Source organism: Barbus barbus (assembly GCF_936440315.1).
Source record: "Barbus barbus genome assembly, chromosome: 23".
Taxonomy (NCBI): domain Eukaryota; kingdom Metazoa; phylum Chordata; class Actinopteri; order Cypriniformes; family Cyprinidae; genus Barbus; species Barbus barbus.
Genome location: NC_136751.1, coordinates 6,550,388 through 6,574,612, shown reverse-complemented (window position 1 = coordinate 6,574,612; position 24,225 = coordinate 6,550,388). Strand labels below are relative to the sequence as shown.

The 24,225-nt window shown below is 40.2% G+C and overlaps 1 protein-coding gene across 1 annotated transcript in view; it reads left to right on the top strand.

The window, feature by feature from the left end:
• The window catches only part of veph1 (ventricular zone expressed PH domain-containing 1), a 110,352-nt gene that overhangs the window by 59,429 nt on the left and 26,698 nt on the right, over nucleotides 1-24,225 (top strand). Inside the window, exons 7-11 of the mRNA XM_079373981.1 lie at nucleotides 8,755-8,972; nucleotides 10,081-10,305; nucleotides 10,787-11,127; nucleotides 14,536-14,675; nucleotides 15,283-15,417. Of these exons, the coding sequence (XP_079230107.1) occupies nucleotides 8,755-8,972; nucleotides 10,081-10,305; nucleotides 10,787-11,127; nucleotides 14,536-14,675; nucleotides 15,283-15,417 (1,059 nt within the window). The remainder of the gene's footprint in view (nucleotides 1-8,754; nucleotides 8,973-10,080; nucleotides 10,306-10,786; nucleotides 11,128-14,535; nucleotides 14,676-15,282; nucleotides 15,418-24,225) is intronic.

Below are 24,225 nucleotides of genomic sequence, written 5' to 3'. Positions count from 1 at the left end.
ATATTTTCGCTATCACAAACAAGTATACATGACTGTATTCATACACACACACACACATAAGCCAATGATGTGAAACTCATTTTGTGTTCTATTTACTCAAAAATACATTCTATGAGGGGCATACTTTTTTGTTCAGAGTATTTTACTTTGATTTAAAAGAATGCAGATGTTCAAGAACGTGGTGTGATAGGATCCAAGATGGCGCCAGTGTGTTTGTCGGCTTGCCGTATGGCCCGTCAGCTTTTAAATACCAGATTGGATGTCTGGCTATCTATGTTTCTTCTGCTGCCGCTGTTGACACACTGTGTTGATGCTATCATAACTTATGATCGCCAAATATTGCTGCACATCAGAAGTTCATTGGAGACTCAGTCTAAAGACTGCTCCGTGACGCATAATTGTTTCCTCTCTACATTCTCTCATCTACCGGTGACCTGTGTTCGCCATTTACCTTGCTGTGGAAACGTCGCAGAAAGAGGGGTAACCACGGAGGTATCTGCGTGAGGATTAGGAGAGAATTCTCCTCGACGCAATCATCTTGTTGCTCTTCCACACTTCTGACTGGACATAATGGCCTTTATTTTACTCGGCGTCCGTGGGATGTGAGATACGTCAATCATCTGCCCATTGTTTCGGATCAGAATCGGACACCTGACTACTGCGCTCCTGCAAGACTGCACGTTCAGAGCAGAGGTGTGAATCTCCAAAATCTTCTTCCACTCAAGTATGTCCGACAATCACAGATACAAACTGTTCATTCTCACGTAAAAATGACCCTGGTTGATGCCAGGTCTGTGTCTAATAAGACTTTTATTTTGAATGACTTTTTTACGTGTCGTGGCTTAGACTTTTAATTTTTAACTGAGACATGGACTGGAGCTGATGAGACATCTATCATTGGTGAACTATGTCCATTAAATTGTAGCTTTACTAGCACTACAGACAATCTTTGCTGAGAACTTTTCTACATTCGAATCACAATGTGTACTGATAGAATCTCCCACCACTCCGTTGCTGTATGTCTTGGTTAACAGACCTCCAAAGCCAGATAAAGATTTTATAAAGAAGTTTTCTGATTTCATATCTCATATCATTACATTATATGATCATCTGTTAATTTTGGGTGATTTTAATATTCACATCTGCTGTCCTGGAAAACCTATGGTCACTGAGTTTACTCATGTTTTGGACTCTTTTGGTTTTACTCAGCATGTTGATAAGGCTACAAATGTACTTGGACATACTCTTGACTTGGTTATGTCATATGGGTTTCCCATTGATAATATTAATATTGACGATGCTTCTTTCTCAGACCATAAGCCTATTGTTTTCAATGTCATATTATCTAGTTCTACACATGCTGCAAAAAATGCAGGTGTTTATTCTCGTTTTCTTAATTCTCTCACTGCAAATCAATTTTCTGATATGTATAAAACAAATGATGTCTCAACTGCAATTTTAGCTGCTGCTGAGCAATCTTCAAGCCCATAAAATTTAATTTCTCTCATTAACTCATCTTGTTCAGCTATTTTGGACTCTATAGCCCCTCTTAAATATAAATCCCCAAAATTTAAATCACAGCATGGTTAGATGATACCACCCATTCACTTAGACAGATCTGTCGGAAAGCAGAGAGGAGATGGAAAATAGATCATCTTACTGTCTCTTTCGAAATCTTTAGAAACTCCCTGGTGAACTTTCAAAAAGCAGCTAGAAAGGAAAGAGCTAAATTGTTTTCTGATATTATCAGTAAATACTCTCATACCCCTAAAATCCTGTTCAGTACTATAAATTCAATAATTAATCTCTGTACTTCCAATGAAGCAGAACCTTCTGCTGACATATGTGAGAGATTTTTGAGTTTTTCATTGAAAAGATTGATGGCATTCGATCCTCCCTTATTCCTTCTTTCTCTAACACTCTGCTTGAATGTCCAGTTAATACAGCCAAATTTAATAGCTTTCAGACAGTGTATTTGTTTGATCTGAGGAACTTATTGATGCAGGTGAAATCTACAACCTCGCCCCAGGATGTTGTTCTTTCTGATATCATTAAAGGCTCTTTTGATATAATTTGTTCTAGCACGCAAACAATTATGATTTGATTTTATTTGACCCCTTTTTTTTGCTGAATAAAAAATACGATACACCAATTGTACCATACATTAAAACATACAGAAAAAAAAAACAAAGTCAGGATAACACAATAAAGCCCTAGGGCTTATTTCCATTGTGGTCCTATAATTCCTGCTTAGTCTCTGACACTGTTCCTGCATTACATGCAGTTGTCCACCTACTGCTTAAAAAGCCCAATGCTGATGTAAAATGTTTGAATAATTATCATCTCAAATTTGCCTTTTCTTTCAAAAGTTATGGAAAAAGTTGTCCAATCATAGTTACCTCCATTTTTAAATTTGACTCTGGTATTTGAACCATTTCAGTCAGGTTTTGCAACCTATCATAGCACTGAAACGGCTTTGCTAAAAGTGATGAATGATTTACTACTTGTGGTTGACTGGTGAAAATGCAGTTTTGATTTTATTGAATTTAAGTGCTGCTTTTGACACAGTTGATCACAACATCCTTTTGTCACGCCTTGAACATTGGGTAGGTATTAAGGATACAGCATTATCGTGGTTTAAGTCATATCTTAAATCCAGGACACGTTCAGTGGCTATCGGCCAATTTTCCTCATCGTCAGTTTCTCTCCCTTGTGGGGTTCCTCAAGGGTCCATTCTGGGGCCCTTACTTTTTAATCTGTACATGCTTCCACTTGGTAATACAATTAGGAAATATAAAATCTCTTTTCATTTCTACGCTGATGATTCTCAGTTATACGTTCCATTAAAATCTAGACATTCTCTGCAGCCTTTTATGGACTGTCTGAAGGACATTAAAATTTGGATGGCGAATAATTTCCTCCAGCTAAATAATGAAAAAACTGAGGTGATTATTTTTGGTCCCTCTAAAACCAGAAAATCTATAGTTAGTAACTTAAGACAGTCTCACTCCATATGTTACGTCCAGAGGTGGGTGGAGTACCCAAAAACTGTACTCAAGTAAAAGTAAAAGTACTTCTAGAAATATTTACTCAAGTAAAAGTAAAAGTAATAGTCTGAATAGTTACTTGAGTAAGAGTAAAAAAGTACCGGATAAAAAAACTACGCAAGTAGTTAGTTACTAGTTACTTTGGATCATATAGGTACTGAATATAGTCTATTTTTATTTAGATATATAGATTACATTTATGTTATGTGTATGTGTACACACACACACACACACACACACACACTGCCGTTCAAAATATATATATATATATATATATACAGGTCCTTTTCAAAAAATTAGCATATTGTGATAAAGTTCATTATTTTCTGTAATGTACTGATAAACATGAGACTTTCATATATTTTAGATTCATTACAACACAACTGAAGTAGTTCAAGCCTTTTATTGTTTTAATATTGATGATTTTGGCATACAGCTCATGAAAACCCAAAATTCCTATCTCAAAAAATTAGCATATCATGAAAAGGTTCTCTAAACGAGCTATTAACCTAATCATCTGAATCAACTAATTAACTCTAAACACCTGCAAAAGATTCCTGAGGCTTTTAAAAACTCCCAGCCTGGTTCATTACTCAAAACCGCAATCATGGGTAAGACTGCCGACCTGACTGCTGTCCAGAAGGCCATCATTGACACCCTCAAGCAAGAGGGTAAGACACAGAAAGACATTTCTGAACGAATAGGCTGTTCCCAGAGTGCTGTATCAAGGCACCTCAGTGGGAAGTCTGTGGGAAGGAAAAAGTGTGGCAGAAAACGCAGCACAACGAGAAGAGGTGACCGGACCCTGAGGAAGATTGTGGAGAAGGACCGATTCCAGACCTTGGGGGACCTGCGGAAGCAGTGGACTGAGTCTGGAGTAGAAACATCCAGAGCCGCCGTGTACAGGCGTGTGCAGGAAATGGGCTACAGGTGCCGCATTCCCCAGGTCAAGCCACTTTTGAACCAGAAACAGAGGCAGAAGCGCCTGACCTGGGCTACAGAGAAGCAGCACTGGACTCAGTCGTCCAAAGTACTTTTTTCGGATGAAAGCAAATTTTGCATGTCATTCGGAAATCAAGGTGCCAGAGTCTGGAGGAAGACTGGGGAGAGGGAAATGCCAAAATGCCTTAAGTCCAGTGTCAAGTACCCACAGTCAGTGATGGTCTGGGGTGCCATGTCAGCTGCTGGTGTTGGTCCACTGTGTTTTATCAAGGGCAGGGTCAATGCAGCTAGCTATCAGGAGATTTTGGAGCACTTCATGCTTCCATCTGCTGAAAAGCTTTATGGAGATGATTTCATTTTTCAGCACGACCTGGCACCTGCTCACAGTGCCAAAACCACTGGTAAATGGTTTACTGACCATGGTATTACTGTGCTCAATTGGCCTGCCAACTCTCCTGACCTGAACCCCATAGAGAATCTGTGGGATATTGTGAAGAGAAAGTTGAGAGACGCAAGACCCAACACTCTGGATGAGCTTAAGGCCGCTATCGAAGCATCCTGGGCCTCCATAACACCTCAGCAGTGCCACAGGCTGATTGCCTCCATGCCACGCCGCATTGAAGCAGTCATTTCTGCAAAAGGATTCCCGACCAAGTATTGAGTGCATAACTGAACATAATTATTTGAAGGTTGACTTTTTTTTTGTATTAAAAACACTTTTCTTTTATTGGTCGGATGAAATATGCTAATTTTTTGAGATAGGAATTTTGGGTTTTCATGAGCTGTATGCCAAAATCATCAATATTAAAACAATAAAAGGCTTGAACTACTTCAGTTGTGTTGTAATGAATCTAAAATATATGAAAGTCTAATGTTTATCAGTACATTACAGAAAATAATTAACTTTATCACAATATGCACATTTTTTGAAAAGGACCTGTATATATATATTTTAATGTAATTTATTTCAGTGATGCAAATCAGAATTTTCATCAGCCTCTACCCCAGTCTTCAGAGTCACATAATCCTTCAGAAATCATGTTGATTTATTATCAGTGCTGCTCTTTTTAGCTTTCTATTCATCAAAGAATACTGAACAAAATGTCACAGGTTCCAAAAAATATTAAGCAGCAAAACTGTTTCCAACACTGGTAATAAATCGATATATTATAATGATTTCTGAAGGATCATATGACTCCAAAAACTGGAGTAACAGCTGATGAAAATTCTGATTTGCATCACTGAATTAAATTATATTTTAAAGTAAATTAATTATGTATTATCCTATAACCTCTGACACTGAAACCTCTGAAAACGCCTCACATGACTGCTCTGAACATAACGAAACAAATGCATATTGACGGATCTTCTGTTCTGCAAAATGTAAACAAATGTAGCCTATATTTTTGCAAGCGTAAATATTGTAAAAATATGAATATTAATTGTGTCTAGAACAGGCGCGCGCCGCTGCGCAGAGCTAACGCGGGTTCCGCGGGTGTTCATTTCATACTCTGTGACAGCTTATTTAATGTATAAATTATACATTGTATTTAATGTAAGGTACATGTACAACAAACTGGTAATGTCATAATGGTATCGTGGCCTATACCTGTGGAACAGTAGACAGCACACGCGGTAAAGATCTTCATATAGCTCTAGCAAACAAGCCTTTGCAGATTTGCTTTCAACTGACTGTAAATCCAAAGTCACGTCTTCAGCGCTCTTGATGTTCTTAAACTCTCTGTTATCTGAGTGAGAACCGCTTCAGAGACTCACTGGTTTGCCAACTGGTTTGATAAAGCCTTTAAACAGAATCGACTCAAAAGAATGAATCATTCGCGAATGGGCATCGTTCATTGCCCAGAGAAAAGTAGACGGCGCGTTTGGAATAAACCGAAGCATTTTTAACTTGGATTGCATTAAGATACAGTAACGAGAGGAGAGTCGCCCACAGTAACGAAGTAAAAGTACCGTTTTTTCTCTAAAAATATACTTGAGTAAGAGTAAAAGTACCCATTTTAAAATATACTCTAAAAGTATTAGTTACCCAAAAAATGTACTCAAGTAAATGTAACGAAGTAAATGTAACTCGTTACTACCCACCTCTGGTTACGTCACATGCAAAAAATGTAGGTGTTAGTTTTGACTCTGAGCTTTGCCTTGAAAAGCAAATTAGCTCAGTTGTTAAAAACAACTATTATCAATTGAGAATCATGTCTAGACTTAAATCAACACTTTCCTCTCAAGACTTGGAAAAAGTGATCCATGCATTTATCACATCACAATTAGACTACTGTAATTCCTTATACCTAGGTCTTCCCCAATCTGCACTAGCTCGTTTGCAGGTGGTCCAGAATGCAGCGGCCAGATTGTTAACTGGTGCAAAAAAACGTGATCATATCACTCCAATTTTAGCGTCGCTCCACTGGCTTCCTGTCTCTTTTAGAATTCAATTCAAAATTTTGTTGATTGTTTTTAAGGCACTTAATGGACAAGCCCCATCATACATTTCTGATCTTATCTCGTTTAATTCTGCTCCTAAGTCCCTGAGATCTGCTAATAAAGCTCTTTTATATGTCCCACGGTCACGACTTAAGTTTAAAGGTGACAGAGCCTTTGCAGTAGCTGCGCCACGCCTATGGAATCAGTTGCCACCTGACATTAAGAGTGCTCCGTCTATTTCGGTTTTTAAGTCTAGACCTTAGCATCTTTATCCTATGGCATTTCCTGAATTTTAATTTATGGATTATGGATTAGTATTGTTATCTTGGCTTTTAATTTGTATTTTATTTTATACTTTACTGCACTTTATGATTGTTTTGTACAGCACTTTGGTCAGTATAAGCTGAATTTAAATGTGCTCTATAAATACAATTTACTTACAAGAACAGTTAATGAAACATGACATCATAATCTCTTATTTACAGTAGTTTTTTTTCATGTTGATGGATAAACTGTTTCTTTAGACCTTGAGATTTTGCATCATGGGATGGAGACAGAACAGTCTGTATATGATATCAGAGGTAGTTTTTGACTGACACATTAGTAGTACATCATGATATACAAATCTTGTGTTTTCAAAGGGGAATTCAATTGCTGATGCCAGTATGATAATTTATTATTCCCCCTTTCAGTTTGATTTAGTTTTTGCTTTGAGTCACCACTTTGACTTGGGCAAAAAACATGTTTTGAATCAGACCCCCATATTAGTTTAAAATAGGAATGGAACATAGTGTTTTGATATGCTTACAGCCACAGCCAGACACACACCCATTGTGCAAGATGTAATGTAGTCCCAGTTGTGGGCATTTATAGAAACTTCCTTTCATGGAATTCATCATGCTGTGATCTTACTCTATTTCTGGACCTTTCTTAATATTTTTAAATATTATTTATTGTACTACATGTCCTATAATGCTTCCAATAATTTTGTTCCAGGTTTCTTGTGCTTTATAAGCCATCCATCTACTGTTTATTCTGTTAAGGTACCTGTTAGTCATTCAGTACGATTACTGCAACATTTTAAAGAAACACTCCACTTTTTTTTTGAAAATAGGCTTATTTTCCAACTCCCCAAGAGTTAAACAGTTGAGTTTTACCATTTTCGAATCCATTCAGCCGATCCCCGGGTCTGGCTGTAGCACTTTTAGCGTAGCTTAGCATAGATCATTGAATCTGATTAGACCGTTAGCAGGTGCAATGATATTACGCAACACCTGAAAGTAGTCCCTCGCATATCATAACTAGTTACTTAGCTGGGGACTACTTTTAGGCGTTGCGTAATATAATTACACCTGCTATACCCGTGCTATGGCAGCAAAGTTCCTTGATCAGACCAGGAGATCGGCTGAATGGATTCGAAAATGGTAAAACTCAACTGTTTAACACTTGGGGAGTTGGAAATGAGCCTATTTTCAAAAAAAGTGGAGTGTTCCTTTAATAAAGTACTTTTTGAAAGGCTTAAATGATTATTTTCAAAAACATTTAAAAAGTATAAATTATTAAAATGTTTAGGAATAACGTGTATTATCGATTATAACAATCAGTAAGTGATTTTTTTATTATTATTTATTGGTTTACAGCTTATTAGTTAATGTGAATTCATATGGCTAAAAATTCAACTTGAATGGAACTACTTATTTTTATACTCTACTGTTCAAAAGTTTGGGGTCGGTAAGATTTTAAAAATGTTTTTGAAAGAAGACACTTATGGTGTATGCACACCAAAAGTGAAGCAAATATTCTCATCTCGTTATGTCTTTAGATTACTAACGGGATGTTTTTCGTGTCACTTGAATAAAAAATCACGTAATGTTCATTTTCTGATACAACCAGACATGTCAATAAGCTCTTTACTGACTGGCTTGCACGACAACGCTTCATGCTAATTTTCCGCTCGATTTTTCAGCTTTGCAAGTTTGCTGCAATTGCATCGCCCAATTTGCGTTTTTCGCATCACCTGACAGGAATTTGTGTCGGTTCTATCCTTTGCATTGACTTTGTAAGTAATCTACTTTACGAATAATTAAACTAACTTCTGGTGTGCACACCATTATGCTTACCAGGGCTGGAATTATTTATTAAAAATGACAGTAAAAACAAATATTGTGAAATATTATTAAAATTTAAAATATCTGTTTTATGTTATAATATAAGTATTAATGTAATTTAAATGTAATTTATTCCTGTGATGGCAAAGCTAAATGTTCGGCAGCCATAACATAAGTGTCACACCTGTCACACAAATCTGACCTCTTGTGTGCAGGTCCAGGCTCGCGGGGCGCTGCAGTATCTGGTATCACTGTTAGCAAGTATGGAGCACAGCGCCCATCACACACTACTGATGGAAATCCGTTGCCTGACCGATCGCTACACTTCCATCCTGGGTGGAGGAGGAAAAGACATCTACCGCATGAGCAACAGTTTCACTGCCATCGCTCGACTGCTGGGCCGCAAGCTGGAGGCTGACAGCACGCTTAGCAGGTAGTCACACACAACACACAATTTTAGATTTAGATTTTTAGAAGCACTCGTCATCAGTTGTAAACACGATGGGTTTCTTCTTTCGCGAGGGGGTTTGGTGCCACGGCATTTTTGTTTCCAGGCGGAACTTTAAAGAACGCGACACACACGTCTCCCGGAAATCCTGTATAATTCAACCAATCCGATGAAGACTTCGAAACTCCTGAAGTGTTTCCAGATAAGTGTGCCATATGCATCAGACGTTTAGCCAACGTTCCGTCTGAGGCTGAGACTAAGTGACGTTAGTCTTGTATTTTTGTTTACTGACAATGAACTGCATTCAAACTGCAATTTAGACTGTAAATTAAAATGTAAATTAAACCTAAATTAAGCAATTAATATCAATAGGAGGAAGAAATAAAGTTCATTACAAGTAGCTTTTCAAGCTGAGGTAAGTACCAGTATATAGTGCACAGTGTAGTACACAAAAATACAAAACACCATAATTATAACACACAACATTAAAATAATGCAATAAACATGAATTAAACAACATGAGTTGTAGCATAAAACCCTAATATATATATATATATATATATATATAAAACTGATAACATGAACTATTAAGAAACCCAGTTATTTAAACATAATGTCAGTGTCAGACAGGGAATTCTGGAAATGTTAGTTTATGGTTTTACACTGGAAATTATAATCTGACTGTTCTTTTTAACTTCCACAAACTGTACATTTAACAGTATTTTACTGTAACATTACATTAAACTTCCTGTTAGATCTATTACAGTTTTCTTTATAGTAAAGGGACTTACCGGTAACCAATTAACTGGTCTTTATTGTAGCATTTTTAGAGTCTTTCACAGTTAAAAATATATATTTTTTACAGTGTAGTGTTAGGGTTTAATATAGTTGATTATGCAGAATTTACTGTTATTAATATAGTAAGTGTAGTAATGAAATATGTGTAATAGTTCACTGTAAAATAAAGTGTTACCTACTGCTAATACTATTTCAAATACTGCTTTTAAAAAGTATGCAGTGCATACTGTTCAGTATACACTAGACAGTGCAGTTGTATTTCATTTTGAACTTGGGCTTTATCTTTGTGCGTCAGAGAGGAGGAGAAGATGCAGGATTTGTCAAGGTCATGTGAAGCCGAGTCTGGTTCTGACATGTTTGCTGAGAACCAGCGCCTGCAGGTGAAGATCCAGGCTTTCGAGCAGAAGATGGGTGATGAGGTGGAGGAATTTGAGGAAGAGGGTGCTTCTCCTAGTCCTCAGAGGCGCCACAGTCTGGGTCAGGCAGCACGAGATGAGTGCAGAGAGATGAGGTTCAACAGGTGGGCCCGACCTGTGGGAATTTAGAATTAAATTAAAAAGTTTTTGCTGATTGCTGAACTAGAAATGAACTAGAACTAGAACTAGAACTAGAAATGGCTATCCAGCCAAATAGTCAATCAAATTTCTGCACTGATATGCCTTGTTGTTATTTGCTATTCTGATTGTAAAGCTTATTGAATGGTCTGTGACACACAAACCTGCTTTTCTGCAGTAGTGTTATATGTTTGCACATGGAAAGGAATGGTAGACTGTATGGTGAAGGTTTTTAAAATAGCTCTCGTCATTCTTTATATACGTATGGTATTAATTTTATTTATGGCTGTCTTAAAGTCTTAAATTTGATTTAGCAAAATTCAACACTGCAAAAACATAAATACTACATGCATCTTCTAGTAGAGTATGGCACTTTTTAATAACTCGCAGCCTAAAATAAATTGACTGATTTTTGTATTTTGATGTGTGCTGTTCTCTCATGTTCAGGTCAAAGAGTCTGGCTCTTCATGCTGTACGCACACGATCCATTAACTCTGACAGCAGTCCAGAGGGAGAAGGGGTGGATCTGAGCACAGAACTCGATGTCTGTGAGGCCATTCCCAGTTCAGAGACCGGTTCTGCCCTCACAACCTTGCAGGAGAACCACAAACTCACAGAGACTCAACCTGACACATTTCCAAACAGTGAGGGGCGAAAGGTGGTGGCTGGAGATCCCCGGGAGGGAGATCGACTCTGGATCCACCTAAGAGACAACATGGAAGAAATCAAAACCTTCTGTGCAGAAATGATCAAGCAAATCCCCGTCCCTGAGCACTGTGTCATTGAAGGTAACCTGTCAAACCTTAGAGCAATCCACTCAGTAACGCTTTAAAAAATACCATGCATTTATGAGTAGTGCAGAAGGAAAACTCTCATCCAGAAATGACTTTGGACGTGGAAATTAATTTGGACATGAATGTGTTTATAAAAGACTGAATTTCAGGTCAGCTTCTAGTTCAGTTTATTTGTTGTTGTTTTAGCAACCGGAGGAGACCATTTTCCTGGCATACTTTGAAATATGTTAGAAATGTAATCACACCAGTTACATATTGGAATGCCATGTCGAGTTATCTACAGGGTTCTTATGCAGTTTGGAAAAGTATGGAATTTGATTTGAGTAATTTCCAGGTCTGGAAAAGTATGAAAAAAAGAAAGCAGAGTACAGAAAAATATTTGCATTTCCAGAATTTTGCCTCTATTTAGTTTTCGATAATAAAAGAGTAAGCATTTAAAGTGATTGTCAAACATGACTGAATTAATTCAATGTGCATATTTTCATTATGCAAAAAATCAAATTATAACTGTTTTGGGTTTCTTCTTATGATATTCTTAGCACCTTATTACAGAGCTTCTAAAAAGATTGATGCAAAAATAAAAAATGTACAGACTTTTGTGTGCGCACATGAAACCATTAAACTTAGCAAATAGGATGATGTTCACTGAGCCATTCATCAGCCCATTCCACGGTGTGGTTTCTTGGCCACCACAGAGTATGCGATAAAGCAGATTTGAGGTATTTTTTTATTGTAACATGAGTTATAACATGATTATAATGTTAATTAATATTAGCAATCACATTGCTTATTGACATTTTCTGTAGAGAAAGTGGTTCTTACCCCGGCACAAATCCAGAATTGTTGCACAATATCATAAGACAAGTGCCATTTTTTTCAGAATATTAATTCCACATGTGATACTGATTTTATTATACAGTTCAGTTAACTAGTTAATATTAAGTGAGTTACATTTTTGACACAGTATTAACTGTTTTTGCTGTATTTGGCCAATGAAAATAGTTTCAAACAAAGCCACAGCAGAACCGTTACATATCTTCGAGCAACAGTGTTTCACTATTGCATGAATCTGCGATCTTGAACAAATGATTTTAGTGAATGAATCATAAAGACAGTGACTTGATTTGTTTCTGAATGATTCAGCTGTTTGAACAAATTTATTGAATGACTCAGTGACTTGCAGCCACCTACTAAAATTATAATTTCATTTTTTTCATATTAATTTGATAAATTAGTAATATTCTGTCACTGTTGTGAACCACCACACACAATATGAAGAATATGAAGAATATAGCTCTCCTGACTCTGGACTCTCATTCCCAAATCTATTGAATTGTTCTGATTTTTTTTTTTTGTTGTATTGTCCATGATGCATCTAGAAGTTCAGTAGCTTAGAAAAAGTTAATGATTTGATTCATATCAATAGTGCAGTGCAGGATGAGTTACATGTTTAAGTTAAATTCATAAAGTTAAGTTTTTGTTCAAACCCATAAGTATGAACATAGATGCTTGACTTTTCAAACACCACTGATTATCATCTATTAGTGCATTGAATGTGACATATATAGTTCAGCTGAGGGTGGCAGACAGATTGAGGGGCAGCTTGGCTCTGTTATCCAGATGCAAATCTATTTTAACATCTACCCTGCACTGGCCAGGGTCTGTGCCTCCCCTTCACATTATTCAACAGCTCTCCCACAGAGAAACTGTAAGGTAATCGATCAGTCGGCGACCTGCTGAACCGGCAGAATACATATGAGTGCGCTTGTGTGTGTGTGTCAGTGTGAGGGATTCAGTGCAATCATACTCACCACATCATGGAGGATCAGCTACTGTCATAGTCATGTGTGGTAAAGCTGTCAGAAAGGATATTGTGTGAGATTGTTGAACAGAGTCCAAGTATTGGCAGACTTCACAAGCAGAGAACAGATCTCTGGTGTTCTGCTCTAGTCATTTATGATATATTTTTATCATTTAGTCCATTTTGAAGCGCACATCTAGAGCAAGCAAATGGATGTGAAGAGGCATTTCATTGGCTGAACCCATTGAACAAACATGCCTCTTCACTACATGAGAAAATGTCTGTTAGGTAGAAGAGTCTAGCTCATTTATGAATATGCAAAAAATACATAACTCATGCCTTTTTTGTATAATTTAAGTCAATGCTCGTAGCACCTTATTTTATTTTTTGATAAAAAGTTTATAATGTTTAAACACTAATTTTAGAGTCTCTTAGGAGATCTATAAACATGCAAGAACAAACCTGTTGAGTAAGTAATTCAATGATTTGCTCTATAGAAAACATTCACTGGTTGTCATCTACTGGTATATTGATGTTACCTACAGAAAGAGTCACTGAACAAGTGAGTGAACTAATCGGACTGAGTCTTTTTAATAAACACAGTCAAAAGATTTGAATCACTAAGATGAAACAAACATCAACACCATTAATTCCGAAGTGCAATTTGCTTGCCTGCATTCTACTTTGTCTCGCGGAAGCTAGTCTTTTTCTATCTTCCCAGTTCCGTGAACTCATTTTCTTTTACAAGAATACACTCATTTATCTCCAGCGCATCAGGATTTAGTTATTCTAAGAGGCCCAACTACAGTTTCTCTCTTCTTTCATTGTTGTTTTTTTCATTAAACAGTTGATGCATAATCCACATGTCACTGAGTCACATTAAAAAAAGAATATGAGAACCAAATCATAATTAAGCTCCAAGTGTTGTTTCATAAACACATATGGAGAGTTGAGGGACGTTCAGGCTGATGCTAAACTGGCAGTGTCACATATACAAACCCAAAAACATAAACGCAACATAATACTAACTTCACTCTTCTTCTCCTTCACTTATTTAGTGTCAATGACGGCCAAAGAGAATGGATGATTAATGATGTTTACAGAGAGGTTGATTTTATGTGATTTGTATAATCAATAGGCAGAATACAATGACACAGTTATGAGTAGCGGTTTACCGATACAGGCTTCACAATGGCTGATGGGAATGTCAGTATATCTACAGTGCATGGTGGGATAGTCTCAAATAGCACAACCAAATAAATAAATAAAATAAACCTCCCAACCATGTGACCAACATGCAAACTGACCAAATGTATCAGCTGAGACTAGTTGGACTGGGCCAATAAAATGCCAGTATAAACAAAGTAAATGATCTACGGGTCTAAATTTCCCTAAAACGTTATGAGTGTCTGGTTTCACTGACAAACACTTCTGCAGTGGTTTGGAGTCTGACTACACTATTGTATTAAAAGATGGAGCAGTTTAGCTGCTGGGAGTTTATTTTAGGATATTTTGTGGTTTGGGGAAATAGATTCCATTTCTGGTGAAGGAATTCGTAAGCAATACATGCTCCTGTGTTTATGTGTGTGTTTGTGCTCCAGACTCACATCGTGGCTGTGTAGCCAAGCTGTCCTTCTCCTGTCCACTCAAAGGACACTACTGCCTGTACGGGAAGTCCTGTTTCTCACTGTGTAGCCGTCAGCCACACCTCTGGATCCAAATCATGCTACTGGCACTGCAGGTAACAGTCACATGATTTGTGGCACAAGATGTGAGGCACTGTGTGTATTTGTACTTGTTTTGCTATTTAACTATTTTGAAGGCCGAATGTCCTTACTTATGCAATGATATGTCTTGACAACTGACTAGTGAGGACATTACAAGTGTTCACTCTAGTTAAAAATTATTATAGGTAGGCTAAATCATGGTTTTACTTAGATCTAGTGATTTGTAGAGGTTTCTGTTATGGCTATGTTTATTGGTGGGATGAGCATGATGGGTAGCTTAGCTGTAGATTTTCAAGGAACTTGTATAGCTTTTCTAGTAACAAGCTATTGTTCCAAACTAGTAGCCTTGCAGTAAATCACCACATCTCTCTTTCTTTCCAATATTACATATTACAGTAAGAATTTGAGCCCAACAATCCTACAATGTCAAGTCTCTCAAATAATTTCTGATTTATTTTAGCAAAAGCAGTCCACTCAGTAGTGTTTCCAGACGTCCCAATATGACCCTTAGGATTTTTTTCATTTCTTGTAGAGAAATGAATATTGAGTTCTTAGCAAACACCACTAATTATAAGTAGTGTGTATTTTGGCAAGCTAGCATTGTATCATGTCTGTGTGCAGAGTAAAGTGAGCGAGGCATTGTGCTGTCAAGATGAGCGTGTTAAGCAGCTGAGGAAACTTTGGGAGAGAACACAGCTGACGGGAGCTCACAGCTTTGAGCTGGCCATGACCCAGACAACTCTTCCTCACAAGAAGGTAAAGTCCTCAACAGTTTCTCTTGTGCTCTTCTTCTTTTAAAGGAACGGTAAAACTCAACTGATTAACTCTTGGGGAGTTGGAAAATGAGCTTATTTTCAAAAAAAGCTCTCTCCGTCCGTCTGTCACTCACATAAACACATACTTTTATGAAGCAACATGTATCCATTCACTCAGCACTTCTCTTCACTTGAGCAATGACACTGGATTTGGCTTCACATGCCAGTCCACATGCCAAACTTGACTAAAGTCATATGACATGACATGGACGATTTCATAATGCTTTATCATATGCAATAGCGGGGGTGTTGATACTTTTTCCCATGCAATTGTGTTAATGGCCATTAGCCTTAGCTTTCTCAATGAAAGCTGAACACAAGTGCTTACAAGAGACTCATTTGAAACACCTGGAAGAAATAGTATGTGCAGGTGACCACTAGAGTGACCATCTTAATAACTCTATATTGTGATTAATTCTTTATCTCGATTCATTTTTCACATCCACAGTTATATTGTTACATTTTGGTGTTGCCAATTTCAGTATAACCAAGCATCAGCATATTAACACTGAAGACTGGAGTAATGGCTGCTGAAAATTTAGCTTTGCCACCATAGGGATACATTTATTTTCTAATATTTTTATATTTTAAAATATATGAAAATATAAATATTTAAATTGTAATAATATTTCACAGTATTACCGTTTTAGTGTATTTTTGACTGAATAAATTAAGCCTTAGTGAGCATTAAGAGACTAATATCAAAAACATAAAAACTTAAATATTTAAAACTTTTAGTAGTAGTGTATATAGACAATGTAATAAATTATTTATATTGCTTTCTGCTGATAATCCCCAGCTCTAAGTTAGATTAAATAAGAAGGAAAAATCAGTCATCCTCCCTCTGCCTCGATGCAGGACATTATGAGGAAGAAGTGGCCCAGCGGGATAGGAAAAGTATGTCTGATCCTGATCAAGGTTTACATTTATGACTTTGAGAAGAAGGTATAGGTTACCACAGTGGAAAACTATTTATGCATGTGTTAACAGCAACCTTGCTCTACAAGTCAAAGTTCTCTGTAGAGATCAATAAAGAAAGCACTAAAATACAGTACACTCTTAAAAATATAGCTTTTAATTGGCATTTACGGTTCTATGAATAACCTTTAACATTCAAGGAAACTTTACATTGCACAAAAGGTACATTGGATTATTAAAATGTTCTTCTCACTGAGAAAAAAACAGTTTTTTAAGACCCCAAAAATGGTTCTTCTATGGCATTACTGCAAAAACACCATTTTGGAAACTGTATTGTTAACAGTGTAGATATTTAACTTTGCAGAGCCCGACATACGCCCTCCATTATAGCCACGTCCATAGTGGAAAACGGCCACGCTGTGCAAACTGTGACGGGTCAGAGGTCATGATAGCTGCTGAGACGGGGATGTTTACCTTAAGTCATTTTCTCTTTATGTGCCATGTAAATCCAAGCACTCAGATGATCTCATCAAACATCGTAAATGTCAACTTTGGAATAATTACATAGTACAGCTGGTGTCTTCTGTGTCTTTATGCTGGCTTCCTTTTCTTCTTCCCTTTTTCTAAATCCGGGGTCATTTCTCGTCCATTAAAGAACTTTGTGTGCACATAGCACATATGGAATCTGTTTGTGTTGGGCACATGTGCACATTCAAAAATACGAGGCAGGACACTAGCAAACCCATCTTGAATGCACTCTTAAACAACCCCCAAATGATGCCCTAACCCCTGACATTTCCTTTGATTTATTCTCTGGCCTACACTTAAAGAGACAGCTTTTGCCAGCATAGAAAAGTTCATATCATAAAAAAAAATATTTTTTTCTTGCTGTTTTGAAATGATTTTTTACTGTATAGACATACTGTGGACATATCTGACCCCATACACTGAGACAAATGTCCATGTATTGGGGCATTACAAAAGGTTTCTATTTTGCTGACCAATAACGGTGGAACTGTTTAGTAGGTTTTTGTGGTTAAGATTTTACGGTTTCTGTCTATACAGAGTTTGACTTTAGGGGAAAAATAACTTACCCTGACAAATCTTCACAAGAGTAAAATGTGAAACTACCGCCTCGTTTATACATTAAGTTCAAACAAAAGAAGATTTAAAGATCAGAATCAGAAACTGTCAGTTTTGATGCATCTCAATGTGTAATGACAGTTTTACATTATACTATATTGTGAAAAAATCTGTAAACTTTACAGTAAAAACCGCAGTTGGTATTACCGTAAAAATATAGTAGCAACATTTAAAGCTTTATGGTTTGAGCATAAATTTACATAAACATAATATTTTATTTAAATGTTAATAAAACAGAGAAGCATAATTATCAAAAAACATCAAATGGGAAGTGTTATATAGGGAATCTGGGAATGTCAGTTTACGTTTTTCATTGTTAATTATAAGATGGCTCGTTCTTTTAGTGTAAAATTACACAGACTGTCCAGTTAGCTCTGTTTATAGTAAGTGTCACGGTTCAGGGTGCCTTCCTGGCTCCTCTTGCTGTCTGTGTTGATCTGTCAGGTTCGGGAGCTCGTGGTCTGAGCAATCAGTGCTGATGGTGCAGCGGGAATGCACGGATCACGAGCTGACTCTCCCCCACCTGTCGCTCATTGCCCCACTCCCTTATATGTCCCTACTTTCATGTTCCTCGTTGTGAGTAGATTGTTTTGTCCTTGCGAGTGTTCTGTGTGAGATTTACGCTTCTTTATCTGACCCTCTGTTCCCTTGTGCGGCAGGACTCGTAGCACGGAGATCCAGCAGCTTGTATGGTCCGCAGACGCTGCCGGCCAGCTCTGGAATCTCTGCTTCCCTAAGCAGCTGTTAAATATTGTTTATGTTATTTTGTGTTTTGTGGCGAGAAATAAATTTTCGCCGTTCTCTACTCTGCATCTGAGTCCTCTATTACTCATACCCTGACAGAATCTACTCACCACATAATGGTTTCAGCAAAGGAAACGGAGTTGTGCCGAGCCCTCTTGCAGCAGGGCATTCTACTGGGTCGGCAGCAGGAAGAACTTGAGGCTTCTCACCGCGCCTATGCAGAGGTTTCGCTCCAACTGAACCAGCTGGTGGAACGGCTGGACCAGCTACAGGTCAGCTCTTCTGCGGCTCGGGCTGCAGCACCCACTGCTGGCCCGGAAGGAGCAGTTCCTCGCCACGCAGAACCGCGGCTTAATCCGCCCGCTCCTTACTCGGGTGAGCCCAACTCATGTCGGTCATTTCTGTCCCGATGCTCACTGATTTTCTCCAGCTCTCCAGCCTTCCTGTTTCCCCATGGAGCTATCCAGGGTAGCGTACGTCATCACACTCTTGGTGGGTCAAGCGAGGGAGTGGGGCACGGCCATGTGGGATGGCGAGCAGGCTTGCTGTGTATCTTTTGAGGCATTCTCGGAGGAGCTGTTCAAGGTGTTCGATCACTTGGCTCGGGGAATTGAGGTGGCACGAGCCTTGTCGGTGCTTCAGCAGGGCGAGCAGTCCGTGTCCGTTTACTCTATTGAGTTCCACATGCTGGCCGCATCCTGTGGCTGGAATGAGAGGGCACTCTGGGATCACTTCCTCCACAGCCTGGCTGAGCACGTGAAGGACGAGATCTATTCCCTGGAGCTGCCAGCTGCCTTAGATGGATTGATTGACCTCGCTATTCGCGTCGACGACCGGATTGCTCTCCGTTCCCGGCACTGAAGAGGGGGATTTCCCCGCGAGTGCATCACGAGCTCAGCTGCGTACCCTGTAGCGGGGCGACGCTCATCACGCAAGGGGGAGCATATGGTGAGCGTTACTACGACTCGACTGCCATCTGGTGGTCGTGCAGAGTTTCTAGCTTCATTACGGTTTGGTGGAGCCGCTTTCCAGGTCTCGGTGTTCCAGGTCTCGGTGACTCTGGAGCGGAGGGCGATTTTATGGATTCTGGATTGGCCACACGTCTGGGGATTTTGTCCATTTCCCTGGCCAAACCTATTTCGGCTAGGACTCTTTGTGGCACCCTACTAATATTACTCATGCCACTAAGTTTGTTACATTAACTTTGTTTGGTAACCATGCTGAGGAGATCCGATTCCTCCTTATTCACTCACCCACCGCTCCAGTGGTGTTGGGTCAGTTTAACCCCCACATTGATTGGGCTCGCAATTCCGTGTTGGCTTGGAGCCCTTTCAGTTTAACCCAATGTTTGTGTGCTGCATTTTCCCCGGTCATGTCTTGTTCTGTGTTGCAGGAGGAGCCAGTGAGCCTGGCGGATGTACCAGAGGCTTACCATGACTTGAGAGCGGTGTTCAGTAAGTCCCGAGCTTTATCTCTGCCTCTGCACCACCCGTACGACTGCGATTGACCTGTTGCCTGGCACTTCCCCACCAAAGGGGCGCCTTTACTCTCTGTCCGGAACGGAGAAGGAGGCCATGGAAAGGTATATTCACGATTCTCGGATAGCAGGCATTATCCGTCCCTCTTCCTCTCCAGCTGGGGCGGGGTTCTTCTTCGTGGAGAAGGATGGGTCGCTGCGCCCCTGTATAGACTATCGGGGGGTTGAATGACATCATGGTAATCGTTATCCTTTGCCATTTATATCATCGGCCTTTGAGCTCTTGCAAGGGGCAACCATCTTTACAAAGTTGGACCTCCGCAGTGCTTATCACTTGGTTCGGATTAGGAAGGGGGACGAATGGAAGACCGCCTTTAACACCCATACTGGGCATTTTGAATACTTGGTCATGCCGTTTGGCCTTTCAAACTCCCCGGTGGTCTTCCAGGCACTCGTCAACGACATGCTCAGAGACATGGTCGATCGGTTTGTTTTTGTTTACATCGATGACATCCTGATCTTCTCCCAGAACGAGCACGATCATGTCCAGCATGTCAGGCAAGTGCTTCAGGGGCTGCTGGAGAATCGTTTATTCGACAAGGTGGAGAAGTGTGAGTTTCACGCACGGTCGGTTCCATTCCTGGGGTTTATTCTCTCGCCTGAAGGTATCCGAATGGATCTTGCCAAGGTAAAGGCTGTTGCTGATTGGCCCACCCCAAATAGTCGTAGAGTGGACTAGCGTTTTCTGGGGTTTGTCGATTTTTACAGGCGGTTCATTCGGAACTTTAGTCAGGTTGCCCTTGCTCTAACGGATCTCACCTCCACTAGGAAACGATTCTGTTGATCGTTGCAAGCCCAAGCGGCGTTTGAGAGTTTGAAGAGCCGGTTTATTTCGGCTCCCATTTTAACGACCCCTGACCCGTCTCGGCAGTTCATTGTGGAGGTGGATGCATCCGAGGTGGGGGTTGGGGCAGTTTTGTCTCAGAGATCACCTTCAGATGAGAGAATACATCCCTGTGCCTTTTTCTCTCATCGCTTAACCCCCACGGAACTACGACATCGGGAATAGGGAGTTACTAGCCGTCAAGCTGGCGCTGGAGGAGTGGCGTCACTGGTTAGAGGGCGCGGGGTTTCCGTTTATCGTTTGGACTGACCATAAAAATCTGGAGTATATCCGCACTGCTAAAAGAATAAATTCCAGGCAGGCTCGCTGGGCATTTGTTTTTTGGGTGTTTCAGGCTAACCATTTCTTATCGCCCGGGCTATAAGAATGGTAAGCCTGACACGCTGTCACGGATCTTTGAGGGCAAGGCTAGTCCCACCCCCCCTGTGGCTATTCTGCATCCCGAACGGGTTGTGGGGCGGTCACCTGGGGGGTGGAGTCCAAGGTCTGCACTGCGCTATGTGACGCCGCTGTTCCGCCGGATGCCCAGAGAGTCTGCTGATCGTGCCCGAGTCGGTCCGAACTAGCGTTCTACAGTGGGGCCACTCCTCTAGCCTAGCTTGCCACCCTGGAGCGACTCACACTTATAGGTTAATCAAGCAGCGGTTTTGGTGGCCGCCCTTGGTGCGGGATGCTCAACGGTTCGTGTCGGCCGGTCCGATTTGTGCTGCGGGTACGGGCTCCAATCGACCCCCAGCTGGGCTACCCCAGCCGCTGACGGTCCCTTTGCGACCCTGGTCACACATAGCGATGGACTTTGTTACTGGCTTGACCTCTTCTAATGGCAAGATGGTAGTCCTCACTGTAGTGGACAGGTTCTCGAAGGTGACCAACTTTATTCCCCTCCCCAAATTACCTTCAGCAAGGGAGACAGCGACTATTGTCTTGGATCACGTGTTCCGTATTCATGGCCTCCCGTTGGACGTGGTTTCTAACAGGGGTCCCCAGTTTGTGTCTAAATTTTGGACAGAGTTCTGTCGACAGCTGGGGCGACTGCGAGCCTATCCTCCGGATATCACCTGCAGGCTAACAGTCAGGCTGAGTGTGCCAACCAGGATTTGGAGAGTGTTCTGCGCTGTGTGGCGTCTGCCGAACCGTCATCTTGGAGTTCCAGGTTAACCATGGTCGAGTACGCGCATAACTCCCTCCCTGTCTCGTCTACGGGTTTATCTCCCTTCCAGTGCTGTTTAGGCTACCAGCCACCATTATTCCCATCTCAAGAATCCTATGTCGTTGTTCCTTCCGTGCATGCGTTTATTCAGAGATGCCTACATACTTGGAGGATCGCCAGAGAAGCCCTCACTCGGACTGGCAAGAGGAACAAGGTGTCGGCGGACCGTCACCGTACCAAGCCCCCACTTTACGTGTGTGGTCAGAGGGTCTGGTTGGCTTCTAAGGACATCAACTTCAGACTTCCCTCACATAAACTGGGACCCAAATTTGTTGGACCGTTTATCATTGCCAAGGTGCTCAGTCCAGCTCGTGGTCTGGGCAATCAGTGCTGATGGTGTGGCGGGAGTGCACGGATCACAAGCTGACTCTCCCCCACCTGTCGCTCATTCCCCCACTCCCTTATATGTCCCTACTTTCCTGTTCCTCATTGTGAGTAGATTGTTTTGTCCTTGCCAGTGTTCTGTGTCAGATTTATGCTTCTTTATCTGACCCTCTGTTCCCTTGTGCTGCAGGACTCGTAGCACGGAGATCCAGCAGCTTGTATGGTCCGCAGATGCTGCCGTCCAGCTCTGGAATCTCCGCTTCCCTAAGCAGTTGTTAAATATTGTTTATGTTATTTTGTGTTTTGTGGCGAGAAATAAAGTTTCTCCGTTCTCTACTCTGCATCTGAGTCCTCTATTACTCATACCCTGACAGTAAGGGGGATCTTACTGTTAATCAAATTAGCAGGTTTTTACTGTAGCATTTTTGCAATCTTTTGCCATTACAATCATTCTTTTTACAGTGTGCTACATTGTATTCCACAGTGTTTGCACAAGGTTTGAATTTATTTGACATTTTTTACAAAACTGTACAAGAGAAGAAAAAAAACATCCCATTCATATTTAAAAACAAATGTCAGGGATAAACAAACTTAAGCATTCTCGAGGAACAAAGATACTTTTTTGGTCTGTACTCTAGACAGACCATGGGTGTACTTTGTTTAATTTTGATGAATGAATCATTTGCGAATTCTGTTGAGATGCCCGGACTACTCACTTGGCCCAGTGTTCTGTCATGTCCAACTCGAAATGAGCCAAGAACCGGGGAGTAATATGACCATGTTTGAGTTTGAGTGCTAATTGTACTATTCATAATGAGGAAAGTTCCCCAAATACACGACATAATCATTTGTTTTATCATTTTCTTTCCAATCTTTAAGGTCAGTGTGACACCAAGAATTTGAGTCTGTTAGTGTTACTCCGGCTGGGTGGACAGGTGGCAACATCATGTGTAAACCTGTTTTAGTGGATCAGAGTGGGCTGTGGAAATTGGATAAAATGGTAGAAGGCACGGGTCATATGCCTCACAGGCTTGAGAGCGTGTGAGTTAAACTCGCCAGCTGTATGCCTTTGCAACTATTTAATTTTTTTCTCTACTCAGAAAAAAATAAAATTGCAGGAGGTCTTAGAGGAATTTTTACCACACAACATCTTGAAGGCATTATAAGTGTGTCACTTTGCTAATGATAGATCATACTGAAATAATACTAAATAATGGAAACTGCTTGGAGAATATAGAAAAACCCCTTTGCCTCACATCACTGTATCTTACTGACTGGTGGATGAGATCCTATTACCATCCCTGTGTGAGTGTGTATGTGCATGTGTTGTGTGTGAAATGACACTGGGAAGAGTGTTGCAATAGTATCCATTACAAACAGAAGGACCTCTGTTACTTTTTCGGACTCCACACGATAATGATGACATGTTAGCTAGTATGTAGTAGGCCCCATGGTTTTGGCTATTCTCCCCTGACACTTTTGTACATCTGGGGCTTAGCGTTTTCGGTGCACATGTATACTAGGGTTTTGAGAGTCAAGGTTGGTGTTGACGTGTTTCTTTTGACATACTAGAATAGTGTAATCTCATTGTTCAGCTCTGTTTCCCAAAGCTGGCAGGCTGCCCGCCCGGATTGCCCAACATTTTGGATCAGAAAAAGAGGTCCAGGCATGCTATTGGGGACCTCTCTGTTAATTTTCCAACCACCCTCAATGTGTTATATGTCTCTGTGATTCACCAGACTGACTCATTTCCTGTGTGTCACTCAAGTCATCTTTAGTCATCAGTTTGCAGATTGAGTTTGTGAATTATTTTAATGCACTTCTTAATAGTTTTTGTATTAGTTAAAGGCATGTCATTAAAATGCCAATATCTGTCATTAAAATTTAGATGGTGAAGTAGATGTGTAACGATATACCAATACCACGGTTCAGTTCATATCATGGTTTTGGAGTCACGGTTTGGTTCTGGTTGCTGTGGGGGTAGGGTTCATGGCATGGCACCAGCCACATGATCACTTTTAACCTAAAG